Raw genomic sequence first — 24266 nt, 5'->3', positions numbered from 1 at the left:
GTGGCGCGTCATACCTCCACAGAGTCCAAGACAAAATACAATTTGGCTGCTCCTTGTGAACAAAAAAAAAAAAAAAAAAAAAACAATCAAAGAACATCTTTAGATTTAACGTCATTTTTATTGAGACAAGAAAATGAATAAATTACAGAACGTAAAAGAAACATTTAATACAGAACAACAATTTAAAAGTACACGTAGCTAATCTATTAAGTGGTTTCGTTATAGAAAAGAAATTTATTTCTCGCGTTTTGTACGAATTTTGTTTGCTCGTGGGATATAACGAGCCACTGTTTATCATATAATAATATAATCGCATAAACTCTGTATACACTATATTTCCGCTTGTATTTTCCTCTAGAAACGGGTGTGTGAACAAGGGAGGACGACGGAGAGCCGCGTTGACCCGCAACAGCATTTTCTCTAAAATCTTCGAAACAACGAAGAAGTGAACAAGCACGAACCGTCGTGCCACGTAATGGGAGGGTGCGTATGTTTTGCATTTTTTGTTATCGTTTGAAATATTTCTTGCCTCCCAAGGTTCGTTCACGTCTATTTTCGTTGCTTAAGGACTACCAAGGGGCGCCAGCGCCCCGATCGCACACTCCTGAACGTGCGCGTTGTTACTTTTTATTTCTACGGAGCCAGAGACAGGCGAAATTCTCATACGAAAGATCGACAACTTTTCAAGATATTCGTCGAATCAAAATTATAATCCGAATCATGAAATGTACGTTATGTTGAACGAATAAGTAAAGGCTTATTTGAATAACGATTCAATGGAACGAACGTTACGAATAAATTACCTTATTATGCTTTTATTCGTTGTCCATCGTTCGAACAGAATTTTGCCCATCTCTGCTAAGGACACGCGTGATGCGTATGGCTACGTCGTATTGTTTTGTCGTTTACGCCTTTTAAACGCGTGTACTGTAACGCTATAGCGCGATAACGTTATCGTTATCGAGTTGTTATCTTTGGATGCGTACGTTAAAGAAGTTGAAACGTTTGGAAGAAGGGAAAGAAAACGGATCCTCTTCCTCCTCGTTTATTTTCGTCGCTGATCGGTTCTTTTGCCCCTGAAGCGTTGCGCGAGATACGCGCAAGATGTTGCCACTAAGTGTCATTGTTTTCTTACGTGTTAAGAAGAATCATCCATAATTATTCTACCGATACCGACGGCTTCAGGGAACAAGCGCTGACCGTCAGCGTTACCGTCAGCGTTACCGTCAGCGTTACCGTCATCGGCTCGAAAACGTGAAAAAATATCCCTCTCTGGGAACGGTACACTACCACGTAAAGTGTAGTGCTACAGCAACAGCGCTAAACAGTTCCAGCGTCTGTAAATTGTTTTCTAGCACCAGCTATGTTGACAAACCCATCGGGAGTCCAGAATGATAAAATTCGAAACGCTGGAGGCGCGTTACCGAACGATAAGAGAAACGTTCGTTTGCTCGGTGTCGTTATTAAAAACAGTCTCACGACTTTACAGCCGCGAGAGGACGGATCAAGGTTCCCGATCGATCGAATCGTGAACCATCGCGAACCAATACAAATGCCGTCGAACAGTCGGGTTACAGCGAGTTTCGCTTATTCGTCGACCAATTCCCAAAGCATGAGCGCAGCGTCGGTTCCACCGACGGTGACCACGTTCTGATCGTTGTAAAGGAATCTGGCGCAAGCCACCAGGGAGCTGTACACCTTCTCCTCGACGTATTCAGCCTTGGCGCTGGTGCACGGGTATCTGAATAGTCTCAGGTAGCCCTCTGCGTCCCCGCTGACGAGCATATCGTGGGCTGCTGACCTACTCGACGTCGTCAGGACCGTCGTCAGAGGGTAATAGCGATTGTTCCACATTCCTGGATAGAAACAGTTTAAGATTAGAGCGACAATCGCTCGCTGTAATCGTGATCAAAGGGTATAGCGTGCACTCACCGGACACCATGTAGCCAACCATACAATTGTGAGTGTACCATTTCACGTCCTTCATCACCAAAGGACTCTTCTCCGACGACAACGCTTTCACATCCCCTGCAAAACAAATTCTCCGTGTTGATCAGTGTTCAACTATAGAGATATTCGCTAGTAACGTTGAGAACTTTACAGAACACTAGGTCGTAGTCCTGCGTGACTGTTTGAAGGAATCTGCTGTCAGAGCTCCAATCGAGCTGCACCAGCGGCTGCGTTCCGCGTATTTTGTTGCTTTTCTTGTACGAGAATCCATCTCTGGACACTCTGAAGAGATACACGCTGCCGTTCTGTGACCCCATCGCTACAATTTCGCCAGCTGCTCGAGAGAAACAGACTTGTACGAGATACTGTATCCGAAAAGAGAGTATAATACAGAACTGGACAAATTCGAAGCAGTTGTCTCTTACTCGGATTGTAACCGATGCACGATAATGGCGATCCGCAGACTCTGAGAGTCGCTACAGCTGTGCCAGTGTCCGCCGCGAGAACAAGAAGATGACCCTCCGAAGATCCTGCGGCAAGAGCCACCCCGAACGGATGGAATGCTATGCAAATGCACTCGAAACCCACCTAAAGAGCCATTCGATTAGAATAATATTACAAAGGACACTTTTAAGATGCCTTCTAAATCATCCTGGATCCAATTGTCTTTTACTATACATACGTATATGTACAGAGAACGAGACGTAATATCAAGAAGATTTCTTATCTTGCCAAGTTTCACCTGTGTCGTCCACAAAAGCTTGTGTCTTCGCCAAAGAGCGATATTCTTGTCGTGGCCCGCCGTGGCGAAAACTTCGTCGTCGGGATGCACCGCGAGGCCCCACAACTGTCTGCCGTGACCAAAAACTACCTGATTGAATCTTCTTTGAAGAGATCCTTCCAATATGTTGTTCCTCGTAGTCCCCACGTAAATGTTCCCGTCGTTTCTTCCTGGACGTTGCGGATAAATGCTACGCACTCCTCCTACTGCTTCCGGTAGCTGGAAATATATTCCACGGAGAAATTCGCAAAATTCTTATCCGAATAAAGACGATAATTGCGTACCTTCGTGTCGGTGATGCGTTTGTAATTTTGCAGAGAATCCCACGCGGCGATCTTACGATCTTTTTCCCCGCCGGAAAGCAGGGTGCCTTCCGATAGCATAACGAGGGAACTGATGCCCTTATTGTGGGCCTCGAACTCCATTCGGACGAAGTAGGCTCCGTCGGCGTCCACGGAGTAAACGGTGATGAAACCGTCGCTGTCCGCCGTCACCACGTCTCCGTCTTGCTCGAACTGAATGCTCGTCACGTGCGTGCGCGACGGCTTTAACGCAAGTTTATCATTTTAACGTTAGTCCTTCGAACAGTTCATTCTTTACGCGTATCGATACTTACAGGTTTGATGATGTCCGTCCTTTCGAAGAAACCGTCCTTTCGTCGATTCCAGAAGGTCAAGTGTCCTCGACCGTGCGTTATCAGGAGATTATCGTCGAGGGGATGGAATGCTGCACCCGTCAGGTCTTCTTGCATAGTCTATCGAAAGAAAATTCCGAGTTTCGATTCTTTCGCGCGATAAAATATTAATGGAAGAGGTGGAAGCTTACCGCCACTTTGCCCAGCAAATGGCCCCACTGCCATTGCCACACGGAGAGTATCGCTTCTCTCCCCGCGTCGACAGCCAAAACGTAGCTGCCCCCGTTCTGCGAGCAACAACGGACAAACGTTGCAACGTTCTTTTCTACTTCGATCGGGATGTCGCGTCGCACAGCAGGGCAAGCTGTTACATCGAGTTTCACGAAGACGTGAAAACTCTTAATAATTTTTGTCAGTTTTTTGGGAACCGTGCCCCGCTGTGCGTCGCGTGGAGGGAAACGCGATACATCACCAGCTGCGAGAACGCCAACGCTGAGACGCCCATCTGGAACTCGGTCATCCCGAACACGTACAGAGTGAGAAGAGTCTCTGTCGACCATATGCGAACGTGAGGTTGCGCTTTTCTGTGTCTGCCAGCTTTTTGCCCCGATGCCACCAGCTCTCTGCTTGGGTGAACCTGTGGACGAACGCGTACAACGATTTTCAATGTTATCCGGTTCGGTTTCACGTACCGGAAGCATCAGCGACGTCACCTCCATGCACGTGATGTCTTCCGTGTGGCCCACGTAGTGCCGTTGTGCATTTTCCTCTCTATCGAAGAGAACAGCCACGGCAGCAACGTAGTAGAGCAACTCGCCGCTGGGCAGAACCCAGAGGTTTCTGCGCGTATCGGTGCCCCGATACCCGTAAACCCATTCGAGTTGCAGTTTCTTGTCCGGTGGCGAGTTGTCCACCGGTGGTAGGTGAGACGGCGGATAGAAGGACCGTCTCAATCCTCGGATCGTCACCCTTGCTGGTTCGTCGCGCAACACCTCGACGACGCTGTAGTCTGTTCGCGAACGACAGCGTTCGTTTAGTATTCTTATTCGTTGGACACGTACGATACGGATCATTGCCAGCCGAGGAGAATGCTTCGATCGGTACAGAACAGAGTTGTACGATCGTAGGTAACGGTGATGTCGATACTTCTTCTTTATAAATATCATGAATTTTAAGAAGAAAATTTCATTTTTAACAACGGTTTAATTTACGCGTGTCTCAGCTGCCAACGATAATGAACGATGAGTGAAACGACATGGAGAACCGTTTACTCGGACGACGTCGGAATCGGGGGCGTAGAGAGCGCGCGGTCTGCTCTTGCTGCGCGCCCGCCTTTGACGACCGATGTCCTCGACCACTGTGGGCGGCCCCCTCGACCTGGATCTCCTCGCTGGGGATGCCGTCACAGCGCCAACGATGCCGATCCCGGACCCAGTGCCCAAGTAAAAAGTGTCCACGTCGGCGAATTCGTTCCTCAACTGCGAGAAACTCCTGACCTATCGACGGTACCAATTCTGAATCCAATCCTTACTTTTCGAGACAATCGTTACTTTGATCTCTGATATAATTCCCCGCTTCGTACATAAACCAGACACGTCCCAAGCATCGTGCGAATAATGTTATTGAAATTTATTTAGATTCGAGCACTTTTTAATTCAATTGTGAAAATAGCCAACGACACGCGTTACTTCTTGCATAAAATAGCTGTTGAACGGTGCGTTATGCGTCGAGCCATCGAGAAGTATATTTTCCAATATCGTAGTTTCGATTAGCTACGTGACTGGCGATGTTCTCAAGGAGGCCGTTCAAATGAATGAACCAGGACATTTCCTCGTATAAGGATCGTATCTCGAACGTCACCGTTGACGTAGACAGCTCGAGGTGTACACGATGATGTACAAGGCAGCCGAATGCTCGACAAAGAAAATTGGCCAATTTGAAATTCATATACGGTCGTGACCTGAAAAGATGGATCTCTGACCTTTCTCCCGCAGGCCTCCAACCCAGTTACAGACTCTATACACCCTCGCGCCTCCTCCCAACGAAACGTGCAATCGTGCAATCGGTTTTGACGTTGAGTATTTGACGGGCAAGAAAAATAGCGACAAGAAAATTTCCGTGCAATATTTTGTTGGATGTAGATAAGCAATTTATTCGCATCGAAGCTTTAGTTGCTCTTCCTTGGGTTGTCGGGGAGGTATGATTTACGTTTGTTTGTTTTGTAAAGCGGTGAAGTACAACGACTGAAGAAGATTATTCTTGTTCGGTGAAAAATAGGACTATATCGTTTATAGGATCTATATAGGACTAGAACGTTTCGGTTTCTTACGTGCCTGACGCTGTCGAATCGAGACGTAAATTTAATATCAAGAACGAATTTTATATTCCAGTAAACGGTCTGTTTTTCTGAGAATTTTACGGCTAGAGTTTTTTTTTTGTAGCTTTTACTATCGGAAGATATAGCAAAACGGAGCGATTCATGGGAGATTTAAGCAGCAGCGACCCTATTCCATTTAGAGCGAAGAAGTCGACCCCGATATCGTCACGCTTCGTTTCGACGCTTCTGTTCCCCGCCTCCCCTCCACATGCATATTTATGGACAAACATTATTCAAGCAGATTTTATAAGTACGATGCCGAGCCAATGTCTTCGATTTGCATAAATCGCTGATAAACTTTTGAGTCGCCCACGTTTCGAGTCGTTCACGAACGGCGATATCGATCACGAACCGTATCGTTTCTTTCAAAGATTTCACCGATAGACTCGCCTCGGTCAGGGATGAGAGAATTTCTTATCCCAGAAATAAGTACGCGACCTAATTTCGACGAGCAAGCAATTCCTACGATCGTTCTTTCTTTTGTTTCATTTTCACGGAATTTGGCCAGCTTACTTTGGATACTCGATCGAAATGCTTTTACCTCTTGGCCGGAAACTGTGAACATCCTCTTGGCACCATTCATCTTCAGTACTTGTCCAAGGTCCTCCAATACCTCCTCGAATGGCTGCGAAGTGCGAAGATTCAACAAGACCCGACACTAAAAAATCAGTTCGAAAATTTGTAGGAGTATTCTTATCGCTTTGGTCGTCTGTATTTATCGACGTGTCCTTGTAACCTAGTTTACCAAGTGAAAAATAATTCGCGTGTACGGCTATAGTAGGATGTTTCTTCGGTTACCTGCACGGTGTGATCGTGATTGTTGACGATCCGTATGACGCGTCCCGAGGAAGGTTTTCCACCTCCGGGAGGTGGTGCCTCGTCCGTGATGGAAGCTTTTCTGCTAAGGCTCGCCACCGCTGGTGGTCTACTTTGCCATCCTCCGACGCCACCTCCGGCACCTGCTCCACCTCTGCTGCCTCCGCCAGTGGGGCTCGTGTACCAAGTGTTGCTTTTCTTTCCGTAGCTGGCCGGCTGTTGATTGGAAATATCAACCAGTCGATTAATGACGACAAACGGTTACTTTGCAAGTGATCCGGCGATTAAAGTATATCAAGGACGAGGCGAAGTACGATTAACGCGTCAAGATTAATTATCGAATCAGGCGTGTTAGGGATAGTTTGTCGGACCTGCAACATGTCGGCCGGCAGCGATATAACTTCAAAGGAGTCGCTCATCAACACAACGAAGCTGTCGCAGCCCTCCCAGGACTCGTTGCCGCAGGATTCTAGCTCGGAGTCGCTGAAGGTGTCCGCGTTCTCGCAGCCGGCGCCAAAGTCCGGCTCCAGGTCAGAGCGGGACGAGGAACTTGCCGACTCAATGGTGGACCCGAATCACTTTAATCGCCCGCGAAACGATATCCACGGCTCCTGATCCACGGGGAACGTTTTCACCGAACGACGAACCACGCGCGGTCACGAGTCTCACATTGTTCACTCGAGTCACGGTGCTCCCTGGATCTCCTTCATCGGGCCGATCGGTGCTCGAGGGACGACCAAGATATTCGCGACTTACAAGAGATTCGACTCACGGAAGGACGCGATCAACGGGGCTTTCCCTTGCTCGCAAAAACTGCGATGACTGGAAGACTGGCGAGCGTGAAAGGAAGAATTCGACCTTAAGAGTCGCGATCGCGGAGGGAAACGCGAAAACGTGGCCGTCGAGGGAAGAGACGCGCGAGGAAGAAGGCTGTGGCCGCAAGGTGCAGCTCCGACTGAGCTCGATGGACAACTGGAAGCGGGGTGTGGGCCATCGGGCTGGAGAACCAGCCCCCCAGCTGCAACATCCCCTATCCTCCCCCTCCGCCTTTTGCGAGGAGAACCATCGCGTCTCAAGGCCAAACACCCACCCTTCCCGCGGGCCACTCCCGGACAAACCACAAGATACGAGTACAGCGAGTCCTCGAGTTACGAGGATTCGTACATTTGCCGGTGCATCCGCACGTATGTACTTGTATGCAAATATTTTACACGCGTCTATGCATTTATATACGTTTGCGGTCATCGTTGAAATCATAGCAAACCACCTGACCGTTTCGTCGTAATGCGATTATACACCAGGATCCTCGACAGTGTTATTACGTTTGCCGCTGGTCTTTGACGCGACATCATCGGGGAATTAACTCTGCGATTAACCCGTAGAACAAGTATTTTACTCTCGAATACGACGCTTCGTCTTTCGCGTGTCCTAAACAACGTTTCGTGGCCGACTTATCGTACACCCCCGCGCCCCGTTTTCGCGTTGACCTTACATATAAGATTTCCTGTATGTAATAAGCTTGTCGCCTGTTTTACATCGTGGATAAATTTAGTTCAAAGTACAGGGTTGGTCGGCGCGATGCCTACGATTTTTGGCCAACTTTCGACGGTGAACTACGAACATCCAGGAATAAACTATTATGACGAACAACTGCCTGGCTTTCGTCACACCTTGATTCGATACCTTGCGCGACCTATCTTTAGAATAATTTGCCGTCACGCTACGCCTACTTTGGAAATTATCGTCGAAACACGCTTTGATCCTACATAAGTGGAAATGGACAGTAACGGTCAGACGGGACCATCGAGTCATGACTAGTCGGTCGCACGCGTGCTCGACGTATCTTTAAACTTGATCGAACTTGGTTTTTAGAAACCAAGCTTCGTATTATTTTAGCTTATGCTTATGTCGTGGAATGAAATTCTAATTTAACTTGAAGAAAACTAGGTTCTGTCGCAATATTACTGCAACCTCGATACGTAACGATGTATTCCTATTACACTTTTCAGCTTGGCAAACGATGACGGGCAGGTGGAAATTTGGTTGAACGCGAGGTTGATGGACACCGATGGTAACGAGGGGTCGGGAAGGAAACGAGCGTGAAAGCGTTCCGCGGAATTAAGGACGTCCACGCCCCTCCGGAACAGTCCTCGGAGGCTAAAAGGGTCCAGGTTCTTCGGCGGAAACTAACATCGCGTCGGAACGATTACCGCGATTGGCTAAATAAGGTCGATACTCAAAGTAGCCGCTGCGAGCCAGCTGTGGAACGTGGAAAAAAAACCTTAACGAGGCTAATAGTCGAATATGGAGACTTATGAATTCGAGACACGCACGTACCTGCCGGCAGTGCGCCAGGGATTCGACGACCTTGTCATCGGCAGGATACACCGATTCTTTTCGACTTATCAGCGCCGATTAACGTTGCTTCCGGGAAGCAACTCAAACTCAAGGTACGCGATTTTTTTTACCAGTTTTCTCTGAAATGTTTCCACTTGCGAAAACAGCCACTTTAATTTTGTTTAAAAAAAAGGAAAGATTCCGATCTTCGGGAGAAACCGATCGATACTATTTCAATCAAAATAACTAATTTATTTTTTGGCCAAAAGAAATAGTCACGCAAGCGTTTTTATTAAAGCGTTCCAAGACGAGGAGTCCATTGAAAAATAACGTGGTCTGGCCGTCAGACGACCAATAACCGGATCCACGTTCATCGTCGTGCAGTTGCAATGCTATGCCAGCTCTGATGGGATCGGTATGATAATGGAAGCATAGATTAACACAGGGTGAAGGTCGTGCCACCCTCTCATTCTCGCACACTCGACCGACCCTTCCGGCAGCCTATCCTCTGTGACGTAAGCTTAACCCTTGCTGAGGTCGTCACTGTTTTCTTTCCGCCGCGACCAAACTGTTTTACTTCCGAAAGTCGTTCTACCAGTTACCGGACTTTCGACGTAAGCTGACTATTCCAGACAACTATCCTAGTCGCCGAACACGTTTGCTGAACAGAAACTTATATTTTAATCCCAAATTGAAAAGCCAAGCGGCTTATACAAGGATAATCGTTCGCAGTATTATGTACGTGTTTCTAGTTTTGTTTGTTTTTTTTTTTTTTTTCTGTAAATTGCGAATAGCATTTTTCGCGAAATAACGCAAAACAATGGCAGGTCCCAGGTATCGTGTCCAATGGATAGAGCGAGACTAGCAAGATCTAATAGGTACTCGTGACAATATAATCCCACCGACCACGTGCTCGTGACTCTTAATGGACTCGAGGCACGAGGCTTGGAAAAGGGAACATCTTGACGGTGAAAAAAAATACGCTTCCTGTTGGATCGGCAATAGTAATTCGGGTCAGGGAGAATAATTTAGCGGAACGTTCCGATGAAAGTGGTTATTAAGCCTATAGAATGTGCAACCGAGAAGTTAACTCAAAGCGTAAAATTAATGTATGCGGTGGTAGCCACTTTTATCTTCCTTCCGATGAATGCGGTTCGCATTTATTCGTGGTGTCAGTGCGACTCGCCGACTAGACTCGACGAATTTCATTATACATTCAATTATAGCGTAAATGTATCTTTGATATTTATATTCAATGGATGCAAGTGCATACAGCAATGTTTCTATTCCCGTCGCTCGCTCTGGACCGAGAATCGCCGTTCAACCGAAAATGAAAACGATTCCATTCCAGAAATCAACGACTGTACCGTTGATTCGCGAGTACGTATCGAACTTGATCCCATCCCTGATCAGTATGCCGCGGCTGTCTCTGCCGGAATAACAAATACCGCATAAATTTCACCGTCGCCGGTGAAATCTCTCACGTGCTAGCCCCTTAACGAGCCTCGTGTATTCCGTCCAAGGCTGCCTGCTTCTTTATTGCAACTCTCTGGAAGGCCTTTCGCCTCGTTGCACTCCATGTGCGATTCCTATACCATGCGTTATCGTTGGATGCACAAGTAACATCCACGGAACCTCTCAATCGATGTTTTTAACACCTGGCGAGCTAGTCTTCGATCATGGATCTTCTGTTTTACTTCGTCCAAGTTCTCGCGAGTCAGTCACCTGTCTCCTTGTGCCTCGTTACTTTACTCCGACGAACGCAAACGTAAAGTGTCCACCTAGGCTCGAAATCGGTAGTTTGGCCTGCAATCTTTTTCATCCAAGTTATCGCGAAGCCCACGTAGGCCTATGAATAAGTTACGTTCTTAAAATAATTTTTCCCGTAATCACGAGGACTTGTCGCTGGATGAAATTAGGGTTCGGAAGTGTTCTCGAATATTGCGTGATCCTGTTCACTAAACCCGGCAGTGCTCGACGAACTTGATCACGTTTAGATACGTATCTGCTCTACTAAAGGAACAACAAATTAAATACACCAGCTTGCTTGATACGTTAAATTCCCCTATGTTTCCAAGTAAATATTTCGTAAGATTATATTTTCGTTCTAAATTTTACAGAATTACCGCTTCGTCGAGGCCCAACAAGCCAGAACCCTGCCGTAGCTGTACTCGCTCGGAAGGCTTCGCGTCAGCTTTCCGCCTGATGCCGCAAGATGGAATACCATGGTTCGATTAGGCGAGTGGAAAGGTCCCGAAACCTCGAGGGCGAAGAAATAAAAGAAACGAGTCTCCATTCACACGGAGCGCAGCGCGTTCTCATCGTAATTTACGAGGCTGTCCCCGTAAATTACGATCCGCAGTTGCTCGTACGCTGCGAGCCAATGCATGTCCTCGTGGCAAGGCCAAGGTCGCGGTGCAACAATCTTCCGCTGCGAGGTATGCGACGTCGATCGAATGAACGGTGGCAACGAAAGTATTGCGTGGGTGGTGCAATCCTCGTCGGACCTGGGTTCACCATGGGTACTACAACCCTTAACCTTTTCACGCATTTCCTCGGTCGTGCACCCCCTAGTGTTTACTTAATCTTGCAAAGAATACTCTTCGATACAAGTCACGCGTCTCTTCGCCTTTTCTCACGACTCGGTTTTCTTTACCGTCGAAGGCTTTCAAAAAGTCTGACACGACCACCTCGATGACGGAGATTGATCATCGCGTTGTATTTTGCAAGGTATGCAACTTGAATAACTTGCATCTCTAAAAATATGGAGTTGATACACCTATTTTTTGTATCAGCAACAAGAACGGATCGGGGATCCATCACCCTACAAGAGTAGATTAAAATTGAAGGCGAACAAGTTCCCTTGTTAGTCATGCATCATCGATTAGCAGCGACCTCTATTTTACGCTGGAATCAAGTCCCGGACTTTCTAGAATGCACAGTGAGTCACAGCTCTCCGATAGCTACGCTACCCTCCACAGGTGATGGAGAATATTCCAAGGTGATCGTTTTTGTTTACTCTTCGACGCGTTATTCCGAGATTCCTGGGACTCGGTCTGCGACAACTAATCATGGGAATTTCCTGGTCGAGTCGTTGCGCTATTATACTCCAACTTCCTAACCACGAGATAACTGTCATTCGACAAGGACGAATTCGTCTGCGATCTCCCTCAAAACGTGTTGTATCGACTCGTTTCACTCGAAAGTTGTTTCATTTCGATACAACGAACGTTGCTTCGTACCCACCGTGCGTCGTGGAGCGTTCGACTAGGCGATAAAAAAAAAAAAAGAAATATTCGTCACAATCTTTACACGCCACTCGATGCACGCGCGCTGCATTATAATTGTACGTCGATAAGACTCCGTGCGCCGATAAGCTGTTCGCGCCAAGATCGCCGGGTTAATTCGGCCGGACCGATTAGCACGAAACGTTTCCTCCTCTCTATCCCTGTTATCGAGAATTTCTCCAGCGAGCACGTGTGCCTGATTTCTCGCAACAACCGGCCCGAGATCGCTAATGCAAAGATTGTCCAAAGTCGCGAGCCTCTCCAGCAGCGAATGCCGGTGGTTTCGCTACCCTCGTCGAGTCCGCGAGTTTTCCAACAGCAAATAGCTTATATTTCATTGAAAGGGAGTCGCAGGAGGCCGTGGCGAACCACTTATGCATGCAAGAAGTGGAAATCGTAATTGACATATATTACAAGGGGGTGCGTGACGAGCGAGCGTGCCGCTAAGGGTGTAACGCAAGGGTGGTCGTCCTGCGAATGCTCCACGACAAGCGTACAGCGGAGGGATAAAAGGCAACGAGAGTGCCGTACGGAGACGGGATGCCGCAGTGATTTACATATCGTCGATCGGTACACGTCACGTAGGTTCGCGGCTCCCGTTGTATACGCACAACAAACGATCGCGCCAGCTCGTTCTCGCCTAACGAGAGACTAATCGATCTACTCGAAATTCGGCTCCTTTCGAATCCACCATGCATATTCATCACGATCGACCGATAAATGAACGGAGGCACGAATCGCGCCTCGGACTTTGACGTTTCGCGATAACGGGAAAAATAGGTAACAATGTTATCGTCTTAAAATTACGTGCAGTTTGTCGCTTTCGTGTTTTCGCCACGTGCTCGCCCATTGTAAATCTGGAGCACAAAGGAAGGAAAAAAGTGCCGCGACGAGAGGCTATGCAACGAGCTTCGATTCGATGGTAGATGGGGTATTCGCGGAGCGACGTGAAAGTTGGTTAAAACTTGGTAAAAACACGAAAAGCACTAAGCGAATGCTAAACCCGGGAGCAGATAGGATCGCGACCGATCGCGTAATTATACAATAATTTCGGGTATATCGCTGTCGAGATCGGCGTAATGATATGAATTAAAGTTGACTGCGGTCGACCGTGCACTTTCTTTGTTTCTTTTCGCTAGAAAGCGACGCGTCGTCGGACCTGGGATATCGAAGAAATTTACGAGCTCGAGGGGATCGTTTATCGGTGCAAATATTTTTCGTCCACTACGGTCGTTGTGCAATTAATCTATGGCTAACTACGGCCATGGAACGTGTTCCACGACCTAAAAACGATAAGAACACGGCGAAATTTGGGGCGAGACGCGGCTGACATCGAGATACGATCCGTGTCGGGTCGACTCGACGACGGTCATATTTATTTTGCATCCGATTTTGTTGACTGTATCGAAACTAAAAAGGACAGAAAATATTTTCAGCGAACACCTATGGAGTTATCGAAAGTTTATGTATATACAAAGAAAAATTCTCAGCCCTCGAGGGACTGCGCCCAGCGATCGTAGGTGTTCTGTTTGCATTTGGATAGAGGGTGTTCTCCGTGATTTCGTGACGCATGTAGGCCAGGTACGCGGCGCGGCGTCTGTCTCTCGTCCCTTCGTGACGAATCGCGCAGGAGGTGGTCGGCACGAATTTCAAGCCAGTCCGACAGTTATTTCTTTCGAGAACGGTCTCGAGCGTGTTATCCTTTATGAATTTACGTGGCGCAGCGAGAAAACGAATGACCCTCTTATTCGCGCGCGCGCAAGCCTCGACGGCGAACCGTTCTGGAAGAAAGGAGGACTCGTTATCGCGGCGTGTCTCGGCGCGATATGAAAATGAAGAACGAGCATGTAACGCGCGTGACGGATCGTCCCGGGCTCGAAATGTGCCACAACGATTAGAAAGAAACAATCGCCGCAATTATTCACGTGTAAGACGCGGCCAGATGGATACTAATTTATTCACGAGGGTTACGCTACTCGTTTACATCGCACTAGTAATTAGTCGCAAAACCCTCGCTAATAACGAGGTAACTTTCTAAGAAGGCGTAAGCCGTGGTCACGGTACAGCGTCGGTATGAAACTAACAACGTCCAGACGATGATGTATAACGTATCGTGTATAGAAACGACCTTATTTCCTAATGCAGTACCGATACCGTAATATTTTTTTCTTGGTATACAAAATTAGACGCTCGATACAAATTGTAACGCGTTAAATATCAAATTATACGGTACATTTTATTCGTATATTTCTTGTTTAGATATGGTCCATCTCTGGTTTTCGCCGAGGCTAGTGACAGTGACGCGAGCGACGTAAACAGGAAAGCAATCGAACTCGAGGAGACATCAATGCCCGACGCATCGTTGTTCCGCGTCAACTGCCCTGCGTCTGAATTTAAAGCTAGTGGATTAACTAAAAAATCATATCGTTAAACATTACTTGTTCTGCAGTTTTGTTTATATTTATCGATCAGCCCAGTTCGTAGCGATACGATCTCAATCTGCCCTGCTTCGTCCCATTCTTTCTCTGTCGATTAATTTTCATCCTTTCAGGTATCTCTCGACTACTCGATTTGGATCAACAGCACCGATCGAAGGCGATCGACGGACGATGCGCGCGTGTATTACGTACACGCTTGCGGGTTGGGTTTGCAGCAGTAATAAACTGTTACTTCCGACCGCAGCAGTAACGCCGTTCGCGAGAGACGGCCAGAACATAATTGATTGCGTCAACTTCCAGCCGCCCGTGATTGGTGCTATATCTTCCACCGGTTTCACGTCACTTCCGTTACCTCAGCAACGGCGATTTTTCAGCCCGTTATCGCCTTCCGAAGCGTCACCGCTCCATTGCTACGAACAATCTACCGACGACGTATGAACGCAACGTATCGACCTTCGACAGCTTGCGAATTGTTCGAATCAAAGTTTAAAAGTCTATCGAGCATTCATTTTCTTTTAATTGTATCTGTATATTTTCCGAGCGTCGGTCGGAGCTACTATGAAAAATACAAGTTCGATGTCGCTCGTACCAAACAAATGTCCCATAGAGCGTAAAAGATTTGTTTACGTAGCGATATCCGTAGCCGCAGGAGATTTGTAAAATCTTAATCCCTGACCGACCGTACCAACGATCCACGACGACTTGGTCGCGAAGCCTCCAAAGGCAGTTGTAGAAACGCGGTTTGTGAATCGTCCGTACGGAGAACTTGGTGTTTATTGATCCCTCGCGGGGCTGACCAACGGTCAATGAGATACGGTCTCTCCCTTGCTCGCCGCCCTACGACCCGAGAGCCCTGCGTCGGTCTCCTTAACGGAAGTACGGAACCAACCCTCTCGCTCGCCGCTACTCCGTGATTCATGCCTCTTCGAAGACCGTCGAACGCGTACAAAATCGCCGGATGACTCCGATACTCGAGACAACCGTCCTATGTTTTCCATGCAAGATGGACGCGTATTTAGAACCGTCCGAGAAGAACTACCAACCGTCCTCGACTGCTCGGTGCAGCGCGAAAAAAGCTAGTCGGAAAACATGAAAAGTGCAAATTAACGCGCGATCGAAGCCTCCAACCCACTTCTCGCCCTTATTAATTCGGTTCTGTGGCGCTAGATCCCGCGGGGATTAGGTATTTTAATGACAGCTGGTCGTAAAGAAATTCAGGTCGCGACGACGGGAAGGCGAGAGACGACGAAACGAAAAAGTCCCCTTCGACTGTACCAGCCGCGTTATCGCGAGCGCTGAAGCAAATATATGCAGACGACGCCGACGCATGGAACGATAACGAGACGTCGAGTAAAACGGGACAGCGTACCATTTGGACGCGAGCAAAGACAAGGGACGAAAGGAAGGATCGAAAAGCGTAGAGAAGAGGAGGGCTAGCCGTGCGCAACCGCAAACCCCAGCTGGCCAGCCCTTTTACCCTCCTTTGCGCTCGACCCTATGGCGATACTCCCACTTCTCGACCAAGTGGAACGCTCCTATCCCCGCCACTTAACCGCAAGATTCGCCTACGCGGGACCTCGATCTTCTGTGCCACGTGGCTTTGGTAAACAACGGACAAATCACCCTACGCGGAGTAAGCAAATTCGGTTCGGTCGTTCGATCGTGGGACTACGAGTCATCCCAAATAACAAGCAAAACGATAACGATAAACGAGAATAGTTGCGATGTATAGAAACAAAAACGTCCAAAAATAATCCGTCCCGGAAGCGTTTTGCCTAACGTAAGATCAAACGAAATAGTATAAATATGGTAACGGTCAACGGTAGAAATCTGTCCGTACTTTCGATATCGATTTCTGTTTCAGGAATACGGGTCAAGGTTCAGCCGAGCTCGTTCGACCGGATATGGGTCACGGATGTGCGAACACCGATTCCCGTAGACTTCAATCCAACGGATCGGCATGCAAAGTTGGTCGTAGAACGATAACATCGTGCACAAGCTTCGGCCACTTTGCAGGATTAAGAGTTGACCCGACACGAGACTTAGTCCGATCGAAATAACGGATCGTGCACGACCAGGTGCCATACGTGTGCAACGAGCGGCATGGTCACACCTTAAAACTGGAAATCAGGCTGGGCGTGGGCCACCCTTAGCGTCGAATGACGCAACGGATGAAACCGATCCTTCCTATCGGCGCCTTCATCGAGATAATGAACAACCTTCCAGAGGAATCAAGCTGAAAGGGTCGAGCGTTAATTGAACCGTTTTTCTGAGAACCAATCCTTAAGTGTGCTCGCGTTAGAACAAGCTCGATCAACTTTCGAGTCCTCCGAAGCCAGAGACGTGCTAAAACTTTTCGAGGAATACAAATTTCGATATTATATACGGTCGTTTCCCTCGTGAAATTCTCGGAGGTATCGCAATTTTTACGCGCTCGAAACCATAATTACCTCGATAGTAGCCAGCAATAATAGTCGCAACGGCGCGTTCTTTTTAGGTAGCCAATCGGATTCGCGTTGCGTGTGGCCTGCTTAAAGCCCGATCTGGGCCAGATTTACAAAGATTACGGCCGGTAATATACGCAGATTTCTTATAAATTGCCATATCGCGTCCTGGGCGCTCTGAAACTGGAAGTCGTCGAGCGGTCCACACGCTCGAACGATGCGTGCCACGCGCCACTGGCAACGTTTACGTCCAACTGAACGCAATCACTCGACCTCATGAATATTAAGAATGTGCAACGTCCGTCTGACCCACCCTCTATCGTATGAATTATACCAAACGATAGGGTCGACGCCAGCCAGAAAGACTATTTACTTTTGCGACAAGTTCTCGCACGCGTGGAATTATCGCCCTCGTAACCAGATCGGTTCTCTCTGGTTCGCTCGGGAGAAGGGGTTATTACCTGAACGGGCGCGGCGAGATTTGATCTACACACATACACGCGATCCTGTGTCTCGAGGACCTTATTTCTTCTTCGTGCAATGTATCAGATCGAACGACCCACTTTCCCGCTACCAGCGATTAACAGCCCCGTTTTTTCTCCGACTAATTTCACAGGGGACCGCGGATTGCGTAACGCGATCGAAAATCTGTTTTCCTCCGATTGGCCGCGATTACAACGGCTCGGGGACCTCTGCTTCGATCGAAAATCTTTAACGAGCATCGTTCTCTTACCTTGAAGGACTTGTAACTGGATACCACGTACGATGCGCCATCCTCGAGCTCGTCCAGGGTGAGCTTGCGATCGCCGTCCATGGAGAAGATGTGTCGAGCTCCTCGCGGCAGGTCCATCCGGAGGGACAGCCTATCCAAGAGGGCCTCCAGAGATCCGATATCTCGTCCGGGCTTGAACCTGCAATTTCGTCGTGGGTAAGCATCGCAGGATTACATATCGAGCCATTCGTAACGAATATCTTTAATTGCTAAGAGAGGATCTCATTCATAGGAGTGATCAAGGCCAAGGGGGTGGACACGCCACCTGCAGCCGAGAAGGGTACTAGTACTAACGCGAGGTGTCGGAGACTCGTGCAACAAGACAATCAGCGTAGAAGAGGGGAACTGCGTCGGTAGACTCACCTGAATTCGATACCAGGAAAGTACGGGTCGCCATTCTTGTAGAAAGTGACTCTTCTCGCCCTCCAGTAGCCAAGGTTGTTGTATCTCGCGGGCGCCGGCTCGTGTCGGCTCTTAGGCCTGTGCTCCGGCTGCTCCGGAGGCGGCATGCGGGGACTGGAGGGTCTGCTCTGCCTCCAGAAGCCGGCCATGCCGCCTCCACCCCCACCCTCGCTACCAACGAGTCCTCCACCGACCGCCTCCTGCGCCGCTCCACCCTCCACTTCCACTCCATCCTCCTCGTCGTCCTCCTCCTCTTCCTCGGCCTCCTCCTCCTCCTCCTCTTGCTCCTGCTCCTCATCGCTGCGAGCGCCTCCACCAGGCATCGTCGAAGACGTCGTGCTCGTAGTCGCGACGCCGCTAGGTGTAGTTACCGTTGCTGCGCTGTTCGTCTCTTTCGTTGAGTTCTCGTTTCGTGGCGCCTCCTGCTCCTCTTTCTTCATTACACCTGCGCAGAGTTCTATATACATACTCGGGACGATAAAAACAATTCAGCGAGGTGCATACGAGTTCCCACGAGCACGTGTCTCAAGCAGAGATTCTCGAAAGAATGAAACTCTCGCGTAACGTTTACGCGCAGTTTATAGATTAAAGCGGCATCTTTTTGTTACGTATCGATGTTAAGAATGGCCGGTAGTTATCGTATAAAAGAATACTTGGAAGTTGCGTTCGTTTAATCACCAAAGAAAGCTTTACGAATCCCGCTAAAAGCTTCAAGGACGCGAGTAATTATTACCTGCCTCGTTCGCCACGCCTTTTACGAGGAGTATCTCTTCGAGGATCTGGTCATTGGTTTGTTATATAATTTTTTTTAACGACGATCGTAATCTGTAAGGTAATTAACTCTCACCTGGCTCCGAGGTAGTGGTCTCAACGGCTCCACCACTCTCGTTGCCGCCACCCACGCTTCCGTCGCCCGCTACTTCCTCGTACTGCCCCAGCCTGGAGCCGGCACGCGAACTCGACTGATTTTCAGCAGCGATCATCCGCGCAAGGCCGCCGCCCCTCGCCTGCTCTTGTTTGTCTCCTCTTCCTCAGCCTATCTCGATCCTCTGCGATCCACGAAATCTTCCTGAAACAATCGTCGGAGAACCGTTCAGCGTCCTCCGCGCGTTCAACTCTCCGTCAAGCGTTTCTTTTCCACTCGGATCATGTTTGCGTTTTCGTCCGCCAATCGTATCGTTTTACTCGATTTTTTAAAAATAACTCGCGTAGAATAGACCGCGAGCCTTTGCTATAATATATTTCTATCTTAATAGTATTCACAGTTGAAGGTACGAGGAGGCTAAACGAATTCTCTTCCCGACCTTTTCGATGCTTTTTCTAATTTTTCAAAAGTCGTGTAACATTGAACGATTACCCGATTCTTATGAAAATTCTTATACGCCGACGAGGGAAATCGATAGTCGGCACGAAACGAAATTTAAATTTTCGCACAGCACGCGTGGAAACGTGACTCCGCGAACATTATCCCGCACTATCGACTTTCGCGTTTCCATAAATCCATGCAATCTCGACGATTAAGGTAATTTCATTTCGAAACCGTAAAGGTATGTCGTTAGCTCGTACCTCGGCGATGGACTGCTGGCAGTCGACGTTCCTCTCCGTTGGCCCGTCTTCTTATTTCCGTAAAATTTGCTTGTCAAACACTTGATGGATCGTCGGATTTTTCCGCCGCGAAGAATTTCAAGGCTCCCTTTTTTACACGTACAGCCGGAATATGCCGCAAAGTGGCTACAGAGGGAAGGGAAAAAAATGGCTCGTTGTACGCTACCGGGACGTCCACGTGTCGCGTGATTGCCGGGGATTCCCGATCGATCGCGGTGCAAACGCTTACGATGCACTTTTATTTCATAGCTGCAGTTCACTGCAGATCAATCGATCGTTACTGGTCATTCTTGCTCGTTAAAGAAAATCGCGTTCCATGCACGGGCCGAGTAGGCGATCCCACGCGAATAGCCAACTTAACGTCGATCTTTCGCGATATCCCAGAGTATGATTCACGACTTTGCAAGGAAAAAGTCAGTCTGCAGTCTGCAGTTACTCGACAAACCAATTTCAGTGTTTCAAATTAAAGGTTTCGCAATTGCGCCCCTTGAAGACCGCGTTCATAGGTAGAGATCAAAGGCTCGCAATGCTGCTCCCTTACAGAGACCAATTTGCTACTTTGAGGATTTCCGACGATCGTTGCTGTTAATTTAAGATGATTTTTCTGAGATGTTTCGTACCCTAATTAATTACGAAGAATCGTTCCAGTTTTTACGCGCAATAATCTTGTACATACGCGAAAGCAAAGCGTCGTTAGTTTTTCTCGTTTCACCCTTACAGAGCTCCCAACGCGGTTGCAAAAGTGTAAGGTCACGAGCACGCACGATACACCGCCTATGCGGAAACGCGAGCCTCCGCTTCCAATTTAATTACTACGAAACAATCTACATCGATCGAAGGACCTAGGAAATAAATAAATTAAACGCAGACGCACTTGCCACGAAATCCATTAGAACCGCGGGTGTGTGTAAGGTCTTCAGCGTCCGTTCGCAATTGTCAAACTATCGCAGAGCAGAGTCCAGACATCTGAATGCTTCAGCGCACCCCGAAATCACTGTTCCACCCCGGTTTGCTTCGCGTCGCGTCAGAGTCCAGCATGATCACCGTTAAATTAATGTAAACTCGATGCTCCGTCGCGTTTCTTTGAGAAAATCCTCACCGAACTTGGACATAATCGTTGGTTTGTATTCGAATCGAATGAAACAAAGTCGATCGTCCAGTGACACCGCGGTGGCACGTTCAGGACGCAGGGATATCACCAGGTAACGACGATGGTGTTACATATTCATGCGTCCTTCGACGATGGCGTCCCGACGTCGAGTGTGTCGCTCCGAGGGACAGCGACGAAGCCACGCTACCTTGGCGCCGCCGTCGTCGTCGTCGTCGTCGTCGTCGTCGACGCCGTTCTCTCTTGTTCGCCGACGTTCGCCGGCATCGACGCCAGTGTCAGTGAACCGACGCCGGCGAAACGAGCACCGAACTTGTTGCACCAGGCCAGGAACCTTCGCGCGATAGCCTCGCCTTCATTCCTCGATTCGCCGCGCGATCAGCCAAAACCATGAAAAACTGGCTACGAAAAAGAACAACATTCCGAACATCAAACTTTATTAGATGATGTGTCGTCCATTTCTTTACGATTACTTTTTCTCGTGTTTCAGGTAACATCCCGATTTCACGCATCGTTGAAAAGAATAGCACCGTTCCTCGAGCCTAACTGCCCCGAAATATTCGAGGTCTACGCACCGAACTACACGTGTGCGTTGACCGACGTACGATGACCGAACGGTGACTCGATAACGTTTATTAGGAAAACCCGTACAGGTGGTGTGTCCAGAGAGTCGACAGAGGCGTTTTGCGTGCAGAAGATTGCGATTTCTCGGAAGGGTTTCGTATTTAAACATTTCGAGCGTACAAGCGTGGCGCATTTGCATAGCCAGCGAAATCTCGACTTCATAAATTTAAAACGCTACAACGACGGCCAATTACAATCTCGTCTGGAACGTTTGAGCCGTGAAACGCGCGTAGAATCGACTTTTTGCCACCGTGACGGCTGTGCATAACCAACGGCACTTCGATAAGTATTGTCCGCGTGAAATTTAAGCCCGACGGGGAATAATTAACCAAACGAGATGCAGAAGTGGAGACAAAAAGGAGAAAGTAGAGCGAAACAATTGTATAATGTCGAAACGAATTTTTTGATGATAGCGATACTTACTTCTAAAATAATTTAATCGGTCTTAGCCCAATATTCGTGTTTATAAGCGGGTACTGTACGTTTTATTTTCGCGTTTCAATTTTCTGAAAGCACACGCTACGACGTGACGTGTTCCACTTTTTTCTTTTCTTATTTTTGTTAATAATACCGTGCCGTTTGCATTTCTTCGCGAAAGAAACACCGCCTTATCGGATGGTAAGTAGGATGATTAGCGGCATGAAGCTCAAGAATTGCAGAATGCACGATACGAATACTAGATACAAATGCCAGTTGCCGCAGAGGTCGAATGAAACAGGCGTTAATGTTCTCGCGATCCGAGTCCAACTTCTCCTCTTAACGCAGATTAATCCTAGAATAACTCGTGGTATCTATTAGCGGTCTCTCCGAAATATCACGAAAATACAAGAAACGCACGTTTCCGATTCTCGTAAACAAAACTATCAAATAAAATGTTTAAAACTGTACGATAAAAGGTTCGAGATTCCAAGAACCATCGCTTCCATCCTAACGGAGATTATTTGTTACGCAGAATAGTAGGAAATTACGGACAATTTGTTGTATCACGGCTGGTCATCTTTATAATATTTTCTTGGCACAGCGAATAGTCGATAGCACGGGTGAGGTTTGCGTGTTCCGTGTTCGCTATGCGAAGGCGGCTGACCAGATTCGTTCCTCGACCACTTAAGTAATCGAGCGGCCGAGCGGCTCGTATATCACGTAGAGCGTGAATCAGCAGGATTCGTTGAACACCGAATCCCAACTTTCCCTAAGGATTGCTTCGAATTCGGTATCGATTCGCTTGCTCGAATCTTCTGCAACCCTTCCGCCTTCGAGTCTCTCCGCTTCAACCTGAATTAAGAAGCAAGCAATTTCAACGGACGACGTACAAGCGAAAGAATTCGTAAATGAATAATTAACGAGGTGGTTCCGATCGGTGTTTGCAACTCAAGTTCTTAGGGACTATCGCATTGATTTTAATGATAAAGACCGTTAGGAGAAAGAAAAGCAACGTTCCGGATTCGACGGATTCATCGGCTTTCCTAGCTGCGAAAAGAGAAAGGCGGAAAAGGCAAACACCTTCCCTTCGGTATCGACTTTGCTGTAAAGCTGGAAGAGGCCGTTGCCCGAAAGCCTGTGCCTGACCGCTCTTTTTCCTTTCCAACTCGAGAAAGCGTCGTAAAACGTCGTGACCGATGCAGATAAGAAAGTCTCGACGATATCCGAGCTTTCCCTTCCCACTTCCACTTCATCGTAGACCCGCCTCCGTTCCGTCATAAATGTCACGAAGGTGCGTGCTTGAAATCCTGAATTTAATCGTCGCTCGTTATTAGGCAAACACGGAGGGGTGTAAAGAGCAATGGGCATTTTAGGCTTTCTCTCGTGCCGAGATGCGTCTCGTTTCTTCGAGGAACTCCTCAGCAGCCAAGCCGATTTCCAAATCTCGGAACGCAAGAATATCGAGACAAAACGTTCGTCACACAAAAATCAATTATTTTTAACGTACTTGCAGCACTTCCAAAAAATTAACAACCCTCTCTCTTATTTAATAGCATCTAACCCATTTACCTAATAACAGCGCAAGCATGCAAGCTCTACCTGTATAATTATCATTGCAGCGTTATCACTCGAATATTACACCCAATCCATAAGACGGAGTTATCAGGTATGATCTGGAACACCGCTAGCGTTTATCGAGAGACATCCAAGACCTTGTACGTCAGAGTCGACAAAGCATAGAACCATTAATGCGGAATACATTTCGTCGTAAAGCAAGATAAGCACGGTACATGGCACAAGGATATTTTTCATCGCGCATCGAGGAAACATCGTGTACATACATCATAAGGATTATCAAAAACGTCTCAACGATATCCTCGGTCCTAACGCGATGCTATTCGTGCGGAGATTTTTACATTTGAAACTTTTCACTTTTCCGTGATTACCAGTCCATGAAAAACGATACAATATCAAATTAATAGAAACACAAATTACTCTTGGTATTCGCTAGTTGGTCCATCAGGAAACACCTAATAATTATATGATCAACGTTTAACCAAATACCATTATCGGTACGTTTAAGAAAGCATCATTTTCTTGATCTTGTTTTTAATTTCAGACAATGTCTAAACGTCCTCGCCAGGGCACATTTTGCGAACCTCGGCCGAAGGACAACACCTCCGAGTCTTTGGTGCCGTGCGTGCTTGGGATTTCGTGTCGTGGTCAAAACGTGAAAGTTGCGCGACACCGCCGATAAGAGGTACCGATCTT

At 47.8% G+C, this 24266-nt stretch overlaps 1 protein-coding gene and 2 long non-coding RNA genes across 5 annotated transcripts; 2 read left to right on the top strand and 1 right to left on the bottom strand.

Annotated features, from left to right (window-relative positions):
• Window positions 1-1228: 1228 nt before the first annotated feature.
• LOC128886656 (echinoderm microtubule-associated protein-like CG42247) lies at window positions 1229-20835 on the bottom strand. Of its 2 annotated transcripts, XM_054141732.1 has the most exons (18): window positions 20718-20835; window positions 19805-19969; window positions 19086-19307; window positions 18200-18683; window positions 17798-17975; window positions 6541-6774; window positions 6284-6400; window positions 4630-4861; window positions 4079-4374; window positions 3838-4002; window positions 3557-3652; window positions 3348-3485; window positions 3016-3276; window positions 2693-2950; window positions 2376-2538; window positions 2102-2284; window positions 1933-2028; window positions 1229-1856 (listed from the first exon to the last, which is right to left on the bottom strand). In XM_054141732.1, the coding sequence occupies exons 3-18, from the start codon at window positions 19219-19221 to the stop codon at window positions 1588-1590; spliced, it is 3306 nt and encodes a 1101-aa protein (XP_053997707.1). In that variant the 5' UTR covers window positions 19222-19307; window positions 19805-19969; window positions 20718-20835; the 3' UTR covers window positions 1229-1587. The 2 variants fall into 2 exon arrangements, with proteins under 2 accessions (XP_053997707.1, XP_053997708.1); XM_054141733.1 differs by lacking the exons at window positions 17798-17975; window positions 18200-18683; window positions 19086-19307; window positions 19805-19969; window positions 20718-20835 and adding an exon at window positions 6930-7516.
• LOC128886686 (uncharacterized) lies at window positions 9204-17679 on the top strand. 2 transcript variants are annotated; one of them, XR_008459899.1, is made up of 5 exons: window positions 9204-9410; window positions 11016-11625; window positions 11691-16400; window positions 16485-17034; window positions 17118-17679. It is a non-coding gene; the product is annotated as an uncharacterized LOC128886686 (long non-coding RNA). The 2 variants fall into 2 exon arrangements; XR_008459898.1 differs by having other exon boundaries at window positions 16485-17679.
• Window positions 17854-24208, top strand: LOC128886685 (uncharacterized). The gene is made up of 3 exons (XR_008459897.1): window positions 17854-17992; window positions 18069-18219; window positions 21442-24208. It is a non-coding gene; the product is annotated as an uncharacterized LOC128886685 (long non-coding RNA).
• Window positions 24209-24266: the final 58 nt, after the last annotated feature.

The sequence above is a fragment of the Hylaeus anthracinus genome, unplaced genomic scaffold, assembly GCF_026225885.1.
Source record: "Hylaeus anthracinus isolate JK02 unplaced genomic scaffold, UHH_iyHylAnth1.0_haploid 11985, whole genome shotgun sequence".
NCBI classification, from domain to species: Eukaryota; Metazoa; Arthropoda; class Insecta; order Hymenoptera; family Colletidae; genus Hylaeus; species Hylaeus anthracinus.
Note: the sequence above shows the minus strand (reverse complement) of the source record. Positions and strands in the feature narration are given on the sequence as shown.